The sequence below is a fragment of the Austrofundulus limnaeus genome, unplaced genomic scaffold (assembly GCF_001266775.1).
Source record: "Austrofundulus limnaeus strain Quisiro unplaced genomic scaffold, Austrofundulus_limnaeus-1.0 Scaffold67, whole genome shotgun sequence".
In the NCBI taxonomy this organism is placed as follows: domain Eukaryota; kingdom Metazoa; phylum Chordata; class Actinopteri; order Cyprinodontiformes; family Rivulidae; genus Austrofundulus; species Austrofundulus limnaeus.
Window position 1 is genome coordinate 241624 of NW_013952469.1, and position 12542 is coordinate 254165.

General features: G+C 38.6%; 1 protein-coding gene across 1 annotated transcript in view; it reads left to right on the forward strand.

Annotated features, from left to right (window-relative positions):
* The first annotated feature begins 7365 nt into the window (after positions 1-7365).
* Positions 7366-12542, forward strand: part of asz1 (ankyrin repeat, SAM and basic leucine zipper domain containing 1) — a 68262-nt gene continuing 63085 nt past the window's right edge. The window contains exons 1-2 of the mRNA XM_014010266.1: positions 7366-7548; positions 10652-10754. Of these exons, the coding sequence (XP_013865720.1) occupies positions 7438-7548; positions 10652-10754 (214 nt within the window). The 5' untranslated portion in view covers positions 7366-7437. The remainder of the gene's footprint in view (positions 7549-10651; positions 10755-12542) is intronic.

Sequence of the window (12542 nt, forward strand, 5' to 3'; positions counted from 1 at the left end):
CACACACACACACACACACACACACACACACACACACACACACAGAGGGGATGCTTGTCTGTTTTATCCTGGTGCCAAAATTAAAGTCTCTGTCCGGTCAATTCCCTCCACAGAGTTTAAATCAAAAAAGGAAACGATTTGTCTTGGTGCTCCTCTCTGATCCTCTGGTCCTCTGGTCCTGTGGTCCTCTGGTCCCGGTCCTTCAGTCAGAGTGAAAGTCAGAGGACAGTCCACCTTTTATTGGCTGACTCACCAGAAGCTGCGGGGCGCGTCCTGCCTGCACAGATCCTCAGGTCCTCAGGTCCTCATGTTGTGTCAACAAGCAGCGCGCGAGCAGAAGACTGAGGTAGAGCAGGAGGACATCTCCGAGCAGAACATGACTCTGCAGAAAACTTTCAATCACTCCGGAGGAGGGGGGGGGGTGGGGGGGGTCTGTCCCTCATTAAAACATCAGACACATTTTCAGACTTGGATCCAATTTGTAAATCAAAAGCAAACTTAAAGTAGTTAATGAGCAGTTTGTCAGAAAAGACATCAAAACACTAACTAACTAACTAACTAACTAACTAACTAACTAACTAACTAACTAACTAACTAACTAACTAACTAACAAAGACAGCTCTTTAACTTCAGAGTAGAAACATATTTCAAAGTCTAAAAATTTACTTTGGAAACTTTGGGTTTTATGTCAAATTGGTATTTACATATTTCACTCAAAAAATAAATGGATTTACTTTATGTCAACTTTAAGTAAATGTAAAGTAAATGTGTTACATTTATTCAGTTCTGCTGAGTGGAACCAGTTGACATATGTTTGAAGTAAATCCACTAATCTGTTGTTTTCACATCGTCACAGTTTTATGTATTTTAGAGGTGAAGTAAAATCATAACTAAGTAAAAATACTTTATCAGAAAATGACTTCAGTAAAAAAGAATTTCACTGATGAGAAAAGTACTTAAGAAAAGTCATAAAACTGCTCATAATGTAAAGTAAAAGCACTTTTACAATCTTAGAAAGGAAGTGCTGAATTTAGTCACCATGGTCCCACTAAGCTGAGATGAGTAAACGTAAAATAAGTTGTTCAGTTTAATCAACTCTGTTTAGTGGAACCAGGTGATTCATTAAACTTCAATTTTTTAGAGTGCACAACCTCTCTTCTTGGTGAGTTCAGGTCATATTTAAATTTGTAACGTGTAAGGTGTTGAATCTTAAAGTAAAGAAGTAAAATTATATTTTGGAGGTTTTTAATGTAGTAAAAGTTACGTTTTAAAAAAATCCTCTAAACGATGATTTAAGTGACAAAGTAAAAGTACATTGTTACTGAACACATCTAGTTTTGTGATGGTCAGTCATTTTGAGCTGCTCCAAATACTTAAACTTGCCACTTCTTACAGTTTCTTCATGCCTCTCTGCTACACTTACTGTTTTCTCTTAAAGCTCCTCTAAAGTGCAGAGCTACATGCAGACTCCCATTAACTTCCATCATAGCCAAGCTCTGAACTTTCTTTTAAAAACTCAAAGTGAGTGGGTTTTTTTTCTTCTTCTATTTCAATAAAACCCACTGCAGACACACGTGACAAACACAGTTTTCACACAGAGCCTTATTTTTCACTCTGTGGTTCTGCCTGCCTCAGAACAAGTGTTGTCAGGGAGTGAGAGAAACAGTGGGTGGTTACCACAGTGACCCTTAATGAGTCACTGGCAGCAGCAGTTTGCTTCATCTTTTTGTCGACTTGGATTGTTACAAAAGTAAATCTTCAGAAAACAATAACTTGATGTGTTTATTTGGGGGCAGCAGCTGACTTTCTTCAGACATGTTTTAATCATCCATCCATTATCTATACCTGCTTCCTCCTTTCAGGGTCATGGGGTCACTGGTGCCAGTATCCAGCAGTCACAGTGGGAGGAACGAGCTGTTTTAATCAGCCGACAGAAGAAACAAACTGAGAAGCAGAGAACTGCCTCTGAATGCTGAGCTGGTCTTTTGAGTTCGCCTCACTCAGCTGCCCAGGAGTCACAAAACAGCAGAAACAGTTCTGGGACATCTAAACCAACTTCTTTTAATTATTAATATTTTATCAGTTTCAAGTAACACACAGTTTCAGGAGAGGGAGGATCAAAACTGTGAAACATTCCTAAAGGGAACAAAGATAAAATGCAGCCAGTTTGGCTTCTGGGCAGCAAAAATCAGCAGTTTCTTCAGGCAACATTAACATAAAATACATTTTTTTACCTCTAACAGGCTGAGTCAGCAGTTTAACTCTTTAAAACCAACAAAAACAAACAAGTCAAGTTTATAAAACTTCGTGTCCAAAGAGCGCAGGTTTTCTTTTGCAGCTGAAAATACGTTTGGCTAACCCTCAGCCTAGCCTGGATCCATGTTTTTCTCTTTCGTCGCTTCATGACTGATGTCACACCTGATCAGGTCCAAACTGACAAAGACCATGACTATCCCTTTAACTGACACACGTGAACAAGAAAAGGTCTCAATTCTTCATTTGAGCTGACAAAATGTTGACATCCCGATGAACGAATTGTGCAGAAAGTGTCAAAAGAAGCAGAAATGGTAACACTGTGGCTCATCAAGGTCACCGGGGTAACCGCACACCTGTGTCTGTCACTCCCTGACTGCAGTCAGCTCAGTCACTGTGCAGAAACGTGGACGCAAGTTGCTTTTTATGTCTTTCCAGTGAAACGTGAAGGTAAAAAAAGAGACTCCGTGCTGTTTGGAGAAGCTCAGACAATGAAAAGAGTTGAATTTAATCAAATATTTTACATTTTCTTTTAACATTTGTTTCCAAAGTCTATTAAACACAACCCACTGGCTGAGTTCACCGAGTTTGTTTGATGTGTTTTATAATAAAAGCTTAAAGCTACCAGAGTGTGATAAAGGTCAATGAGAACTTTCTGCCATCGGGCAGCTTGGACAGCCTGGGCAGAGGGAAGAGCGACCTCTCCTGGACAAAGACTGCCTCTGCACCTGGACATTGACGACCTTTAGACAGCTGAAGGCTTTTTCACAAATTTAAATTCTAACATCCATAACCATAACCTTCATCAGTTTACAAAGCTGGGAGCTTCCCAAACCACCTGTTTTAGAGACGTCACGCTGGGCCAGACCCTGGTCTGGGGACGTCTTCCAGATGAGCTGCAGGTCTGGAGGTCTGTTAAAGCTGGGACCCCTGCAGCCTGATCTCAGATATAAGCAGCTGAGGGGTTTTCTAGGATTATTGTCGAGTCTATGTTTGACCAGATAGATAATGATCAGTTTTGTGTCATGGATGGCAGAAAACTATCACCAAATCTTTTAGGGAAATGGAAATAAAAGTTGTTTTTTCTGTTTTTGATTTCTTTTAACTTAATATCTGTCAGTTGAAACTGGACATGTTTGGTGACAAAAGAAACCTACGAATCTTGGCTAAAAGCTCATTGAAACCATTTTTTACATTCACCAGACACAGTTCAAATGTCAAGCAGTTAAATCAGAAAGTCAACAAACTCTACAAAATGGTGTCATTACAAATCTGTAAATTCAAGCAAATCTGTAAAGGAAAGATTTTTGACATAGTTTAAAGCAAATTAAAGTTGATACATAAATAGATTGTAAAGTGTCTTGAAAGTTATTTCAACCTGGAGAGGCTCACAAGAAGACAAACTGAAATTAAGAAGTTTATTGACATGAATGACAGAATTTGGCACTCAGACCCCGGCAGAGGATGTGAGATGCTGTAAGCCCACATGAGCTGCTTGAGATAAGGGGTAGGAGTTTTTTTCTCCCCCCCAGAACCCGGCACTGGTGGTGGAGGTCAAAGTAGAGGGAAGTCCTTGGAAGCCAGAAGATGAAGGTTGGAGGAGGGGAGGTGGAAGGTTGACATTCGGCTGGCAAGCAGCCGGAGTGATTGGAGAGGATGCTTTTATCCACTGACTGTCAGACTGATCGGATGAGGCTGGATGGAGCAGGTGAGGTTGATTAGTCTTCCAGGGTTGAACTTTCGTCTAGACTCCATTTTTTTCACTTGATTTTGAGTGAATATGATCCATTAATTTCTTATTATTTTATACAGTATAATATACAGCGGGTAAAATAAGTATTGAACACGTCACCATTTTTCTCAGTAAATATATTACTAGAGGTGYTAATGACATGAAATTTTCACCAGATGTTGGTAACAACCCAAGTGATCCATACATACAAAGAAATCAAACCATAAATGTCCAGAAATGAAGTTATTTGTAATAATGTGGAATGGCACAGGGAAAAAGTATTGAACACACTTACTGAAATTTATCTAATACTTTGTACAAAAGCCTTTGTTGTCAATGACAGCTTCAAGACGCCTCCTGTATGGAGAAACTAGTGGCATGCATTGCTCAGGTGTGATTTTGGCCCATTCTTCCACACAAACAGTCTTCAAATCTTGAAGGTTTCATGGACCTCTTCTATGAACTCTGATCTTTAGTTCTTTCCATAGATTTTCTGTTGGATTCAGGTCAGGTGATTGGCTGGGCCATTCCAGCAGCTTTAGTTTCTTTCTCTGAAACCAACTGAGAGTTTCCTTGGCTTTGTGTTTGGGCTCATTGTCTTGCTGAAATGTCCAGCCACGTTTCATCTTCATCATCCTGGTAGATGGAAGCAGATTTTTATCAAGAATGTCTCTGTACATTTTTCCACTCATCCTTCCTTCAAGTATTTGAAGTTTGCCAGTACCATATGCTGAAAAACAGCCCCACACATGATGTTCCCACCTCCAAACTTCACTGTTGGTATGGTGTTTTTGGGCTGATGTGCAGTGCCATTTGACCTCCAAACATGATGTGTATTCTGGCATCCAAACAGTTCAATGTTGGTCTCATCTGACCAGACTATATTCTCCCAGTATTACACAGGCTTGTCTAAATGTTGTGCAGCAAACTTTAAAGGAGCTTCAACATGCTGTTTCTTCAGCAGTGGAGTCTTGCGTGGTGAGCGTGCATACAGGCCATGGTGGTTCAGTGCATTACTTATTGTTTTCTTTGAAACAATCGTACCTGCTAATTCCAGGTCTTTCTGAAGCTCTCCACAAGTGGTCCTTGGCTCTTGGACAACTCTTCTGATAATTCTTTTCACTCCTCTGTCAGAAATCTTGTGAGGAGCACCTGGTCGTGGTCGGTTTATGGTGAAACATTCAATAACAAGTCTTTTAAGGCAGGTAAGAAAATATAAATAACTTTTGGATGTAAAAACTTAAGATTTCTTAACATTTATTATTGATAAAATCATAGTCTGTCCCTGTGCAGAATTACAAAACACAAAATTATTACTTTACTAAAACCTCTGTAACTTTGCTCCAGTTGATTTTAGCAGCATGAATCTTTGCACATGTAATGTTCACAAGTGGATTTATGGTTTCCAAGTTTTTAGCTTGATTCATTATGGTTTTACATGGGTCATATATACTCTCTAATGAAAAAATTGTTTAGGTGAGAGTGAAAAAAAAAAGAAAATTCTTTGTTCCATCCTCAATATCTCTAAAACCACAGCAGCTGTTTTAATACTTACACTTCTGATAAAATATCCCAGGTGTTAGATTTATTTTGATACCAAGATTGAAGTTGTTAAATGATGAGATACACTCAGTTACATTTCGGCATATGATGAGCAAAAACTTCAAGAAAACCCCTTGGGTCTTAAGAGGTTAAATAAAGACTTATTGTGTGGACAGAGTTTGTGTTTATGGTCAGACAACTAAAGATGAGTATCTTCATGCATGTTTGGTTTATGTGTAAAGACAAAGTTGTACTATTAAAACCAGCTCAGTATTTAAAGAATAAAAAAACCTTTTAGCATCTTAGAGGTTTTATAAGATAATCATCCAGCACTAATGTGAAGGGTGGCCATTAAAGTTGATTCTTGGAACAAGTAACTGATAAATAAAAGGTTTAGTGTTTAAAGAAATGCACGTCGCCTGCTGCTTTTCGTGTCAGAGTTTTAAATTTAGATCATCTATTGTTGAGGAATGATGGAGTTGTAGCTGTTTTGGTCAAACCTGTGCGATATCCTGATGTCTCACCTGATCTGAGTACTTGGTGTTAATGACTCTTTCATACTACTTCAAACCTTAGTACTGCAAGTAATTGTCCCATTTCTTTACCTGTTTTACAAATCTACAGTCACTTGTTTCTAGTTGGTACAGAATGCTGTAGCGAGGCTTTTAACAGGTACTAACATAAGAACACATCACACTGCTTTTGTCGGGGGTTTGGGCTTAAGAGATGAATGAATGAATGAACCAATTGGTGGGCCGAACTTTGGTCAATTGTGGGCTGGATGTGGCCCGTGGGCCGCCAGTTGAATGGCCCTGCAGTAGGGTACCAATGCACTGCCTATCAGTGTTTCCCAAAGTTGGGGTAGGGACCCAAAGTGGGGTCCTGAAACATAGGTGGGGTCCTGAAAAGATTTTCTGAATTAATGACATTTTTGCCTTAGTTGTTACAAAGGAGTGAGGTTAGTGTGTTTAAAATGGATAAATGTAGTATAAAATATTGTTACTATGCCCATGTTTAGTTGACCTGATAGAAATGTTTATCATCCAAACATATCTGGTGTCACAGGTCTCCGCTACTGTTATTTTGTGGGTCAAAAGCTGAAAAGTTTGGGAACCACTGCACTTTGGTTCCCAAAGTTGGGCTTGGGACCCAATTATGGGTCATGAAGCACCTTGGATAATCTCCAGAAATCAATTTAAAGGGTAATAAAATAATTGCGGATGTAATATTTTCCCCATAACTGTTACAAAAACATAAAAACAAGTATAAATATGTATTTATATTTGTGTACAAGCTGTTTAGATTGTCAAAAATCCTGTGTTTTTAGGGTTATTAACAAAGTTCATGTACTCAGACCAGTAATATTTAGGGTCACAAGTTTTTGCCATGAATATTTTGTGGGTCAGAAGATAAAAAGTTTGGGGACCACTGGACTATCTCACTCCTAACTGCTTTAATGCTTGTTTTTCTGTGTGGGATGTTTTGCGAATCCTAATTAACTGGAGAAAATAAAATGCACACCAAGAAAATGATGCAAAGGGATAAAAGTGTCTACCTGTAAAGGCCCTACCAGTTTGTTTATGATTATTATCATTTATTTTTTTAGGGTTGCCATTGCATTGGTGGCCCTGCCTGCAGCCCAGGAGTGAAAGGTGAAGAAAGTGGGTGAATGAATGAATTAGCCTATATTCAGCCCATATCACGTGTTTCATGTGACTATTTTAGAGTTTATAAAAATGAAGAAGAAGCACAGAATTTACTCTGGCCACATGTCACCTGACAGGCTCCGCACCAGAACACCAACCAGTCACCGTTTCTCTTTTATTCATGAAGCTCCGCCCACTCCCGGCCCTCACACCTGCAGCCTCGTGCCTCGTGCAGCAGCTAGCTAGCCTTTAGCCGGAGCCAACATGGAGAAGAGCTTGGTGGACCTGGCCTTACCTGCTGGAGATGAAAGCGACTGCAGTGACGATGAGTGGGACATCGGCTGTGTGTCCGAGAGGAAGACCTCTGGCATCAAGGTGGTTTAAAAATATATATCTTTATTTATTTAACGACATTTTACCAACTGCTGTCTCAATATGAAACACTTCTTGTCACAAAAATGCTCTTGACTTAGTTGTAAATCCTGGGTTATTGTTGTAAAATGAGCAATTTGAACAGTTTTATTTTAATTTCGTGTTTTTAAGGTGCTAAAAGTGATAAAGGTGATCTTGTGTGTGTTTGAATGTGCCCCAATTTGCAATAAGAAGAAAAAGAGCATCAAAAGTTTTTTTTAAATGACTTCATTTGTTCAAATTGTTTAAATTAAATTGGAGATATTGAGATTTATTTCTTTATTTTTTTGCAGGGTTGTGTAATTGTCAAACAATGGAAATTTATGGCTAAAAAGTGAAGCATTATGTAGGGATGTGGATAAATTTTAATCCTACACCAGTATTAAATCTGACAGTGGATTCCAGAAGATCATTACAAACCATACAAAATAACACCAAAATCCTGTGATTATCTGAAGTATGAGGGAAGTTATTGATGTTTGTTCAGGTGAAATCAGCTCATGTTTTCTTGCTGCAGTTCACAGCAGAAACAATGGGACCATTTCACCTTGTTGTTTTCTATTTTTATTCATAACTTCCTCAGTGTTCAAGATATCACCATGAAATTTTAGGAAAAGATTCACATTCTGGTTTTTGTAGGAAGCATCTTGTGTCCTAAAAACTAATAAAACTTAATAATAGCCAATTCAAAAGTAGCAGAAAAGGTATAAAATAACATTACAAGACAAACTGTAGCATCAAATCAACTTAATGTGTCTTAGAAAGTTAGGAAATGAAAACAATTTAAAAAGCATGTGGACATCTGTTTTGTAAACAAAGCTCCTCAACCAATGACAGCTGTTAAATGTGTCAGGTGATGAAGACGAGCATCAAAACACTTTGCAACAAGCGCTGTTCTGGATAAAAAAACATAGTTTGACGTTTCAAATCATCAAATTTGGAAGAAGGGCAGATAAAATAATGTTCTTCATGGCAGTTTATCTATTTAAGGGGTCATTAAAAAACTCAGGTGATTTACTTTGATCCTATTTTCCAAATTGCCTCTTCAAAACGCATCAACAAAAATTAGAAACTGGAAGACAAGGCTGTAGCTAACTACCTGACGGCAGCCTGGTTTGTTGAAACTCATAGTAATAACGAAGCAGGAGGAAATTACAAGCCAACACACAGAGCAGCCTTGTACAGTCTGGTCACAGCAGTTTGGGAAGAAAATGGCAGCAGCTGCTGACGACATGTCAACATCCCTATATTATGTGCAGTCAGTGTGAAATAACCTGCAGAATAACAATTAAAATTCACATCAATCCTTGATCAAGCCCCCAAAATAACATTTTGACAAATCGATAAACTAATTTGAGTCATTTGATAGTAAAACTTGCAGGTTTTCATGTCGACAGCTTATTTCCCATATGAAAACGTTTTTCTTTTTTCAAATTGATGTCATCACTTAGGGATGTAGGGGTGGGACTCTATCTCACGATTTGATTCAAAAATTTTTTTAAAATTTTCAGTCAAAGCTCAGTGTGAGCCCATTTGTCGTGTTTCTAAAGTGCTTCATGTTCATTTAGCAAATTTTGCACACAGTGAAGCTCATGTCAAACTCAGACTCATTCAGTAAAAAACAAAATAAGCTAAAGTCTTTGCGTTGAATGAAGACAGGGGTCAGTTGAATCTCTTTCCTCCAGTTCTGTAGTTTCCTCTTTGTTTTGGTGCTTTCTGCGCATCCATACCTTCCAGAACCAGCTCCATGTGACGTCAGGACGTCCCAAGTGGTTACACAATGGAGGTTGACAACCTTTGGATTTTCTGCGCGTCTAATCTCACACACGTCTTCCTATCTTTGTGAGGACCACACACAGCGCTCAGCCTCGCTCTGCGCCGTCTTTTCCCCAAGTTTGGCGAGAGGTGGATATGGAGGGACGCAAAAAATAGCTCTTGACCTGATCTGGCCTTATTTAAATAAAAATGACTACATGCCGTGAAATTCTTAGAGGGGCGGGTCGTCTCGTTGTGGGGGCGCCCCGCCTGTATAATGGTTGGGGAAACACTGATTTTACAAAGTAACTCCATCGTTACTCAGCGTAAGATGATCACAGTTTGAAACTCTGAAAACAATGCTGGGGCTTTCATTTCTGGGTCCAACATTTAGTTTTGCAGCGCGGTTCTTTTCTGATAGGGCTGTGCGGTATATGCAGTAGATGGTTGAAACGGTATGAAGTTGGCCTACAGTAGAAATTTACCATCAACCATCCTGTTGTCATTACGTCATCGCACCTGTGTGAACAGGTGAACAGAGACAACTGAGCAGCAGGAGTTTGAAATATAATGAAGAAATATAGTGTTTTAAAACATGTATAGAGAGAATAAATCCTCAAATTTTCCCCTCCCGCTATAGAAAATTTACGTCGGGATCATTCACCCCTCCCTCTCCCACAGCACGTCGCGCAGAGCGAAGCTTTAACAACTAGTTTTTTTACACCCAAGTTGTCGTAGAAAAAAAATTTGTTTTTTATATATTTTTACCCACAGAGATGATAAAAAAGACATGGACGTTCGTTCAGTCATAAATCCATCTTGCTAATGTAAAGTCAGCTTCTGCTCTGATGATGAAGATGAGCGCGCAGCGATGAAGATGAGCGTGCAGCAGAGCAGCAGCCCATAAGTTCAGCAGGCAGAAGCTCATTGTATGGCAGGCAGATATTAAAGCAAAAATGTCAGGTTTAATTTAAGATTACAGTTTTCTTAAAAAAATGCTCTAAAACTTACATTACCTTAACTTTTAATGATAGTTTTCTACCACGATATATACTGTTACCGTGAAGGGATTCAATTTATACTGTGATATAAATTTGAGGTCATACCGCCAGCGCTATTTTCTGCCTCATTTTTGTTCTACACCTGAATATAGAAACAATTTCTGATAAATCTGTTTAACCTTTTAATATTTTTCGCAGGTGAGCTTTAATCCAAACACTTTGTGAAACTGTCTTTCAACATGTTTGGACAGTAATTCTTTTAATGTTTCCTCAGTGTAAAGGGTCAATATTTGACATGTCTTTTGTTGTAGAATCTGGAGGATCATGTACTTCATGGAGATGACTGTGTTACTATGCTGAAAAATGCCATCAGTAATGGAGACTCAGTTGCTGTAGAGCAGCTGCTGAACAGTGGTAAGTACTTCTGTTCACAACGAAACACAGTATTTTTTTTTATTTAAAGGGGACCTATTATGCAAAATTCACTTTTAAACTTTTTTTTTACTCAACTTTGGGTATGTACTTCTTAAAAAAAAAACAGTCCTAGGACCAGAAAAATGCACCCAGGGGTATATTTACTGTAAGTAAATGTATTTTTAATGTATATTAACGACATGTTTTATACTTCCGTCATTTTGTGATGTCACAAGCTGTAAGACAACCCACCAGAACCTGTGTTCAGCCTCTCACCTAGCAACCCCCGGGTGAGGCTCCACCTCCTCAATATAAAAAGCCATCACCGTGTTATTGTGCAATGCACAGCTTAATTCATAACAGGCCTCCAATAGGGCAATGGGTAGAGTGTTGGACCAGAGAGTGGGAGACCAGGGTTTGAGACCTGCATGGACACAATTTAATTATTTATTTTCATTCGTTATGAACACGTTTTCTCATGTACCTCTATTGTTTAGCTTATTAAAGCCTTGTTAAAGCCTATTTGTTCAAGTTTCTGAGGTATTTTGACGGCTGCTGCTCCCTGCTCTGGTAACAGCATGCAGAGTGAGCACAGAGCAGAGGAGGGAGAAAAAAAAAAGCTGCGACCACGACTCTGCCTCTGGGTCTCATATGGTTGTACAACGTAGCTTCTGCTATTATTTGCCATGCTAATGTAAACGCTGGCTTTAGAGGGCGGAGTTAATGTCAACAGATTTTTGGAGGGCGTTACCAACAGAGCTCATTAACATAAACAGCTCTTCTGAACAGAAGTCAGAGCAAGCAGAACTAGAAAATGGGAAATTTTATTATCTGAGAATTATTTTGTGCATTAAATTGAATGAACATGGTCTGGATAGCCCACAGACATACCATAAACATTTCTAGGACCCATAATTGGTCTCCTTTAAATATTCAAACTAATAAATGATTTTACAAGGTGGAGGGTTTCCCCCAGAAAAGAGGCTAAGCCCGGTGTTAGGTGGTGCCAGGCTTGCCACCCAGCCCGCCCACCAGCGATTCATTAAAAAAATGATTAAAGTTTACAGGAAAGTTGAAATATGACTATTTATTATTTGATATTGCACAAATATTTGCACAACTACAGTCTTACAAAAAGGCACACATTTGAAACTGTTAACTAAAAATACAATCAAAATAAAAACAAATTGTTTGCACTTACATTGAATCCTGCTTCAAAAGTCGTACTTATAAACAAATTAAATTAACTCAAATTATTAAGTGTAAACAAAGCACCAACCCACATCTCACATCAAAACCACTAAATAAAAGAAAACTCACTGTATTGAGCTTTGATCTTTTAGTTTTTGTGGCACAGGCTGCATGTTGGATCGCTGCACATGTTATTATGTAAATAAACCAAGTATTACATAGTAGGGTTGGGCAATATTGGCAAAAAAACTAATCATGATTAATTGTAGTATTTAGCCGATAATGATTAATTTGACTATTAATCCCCTGGAGTCCCTGGACACCCTTATTTTGTAGTCACATGACCAATTTTGTGAGAAAGATTTGCTCTTTTTAAAAAATTGTTCCAAATTGTGTGAAAATTACACATTTCAGGCTATACATCATATTTTAAATTGTGTTGATAGATAAATAAATTACAGAACTTTATTTTTAATGTTCTTCATATTTGAAGCAGAGAGGAGCACTGAGCACACTGACCGGAGTAATCCCCAGTCAGTCTACCTGGTGGCATTTATCATGTTAATTGTCAAGTGCCAACAAGTAGTCGATTAATGT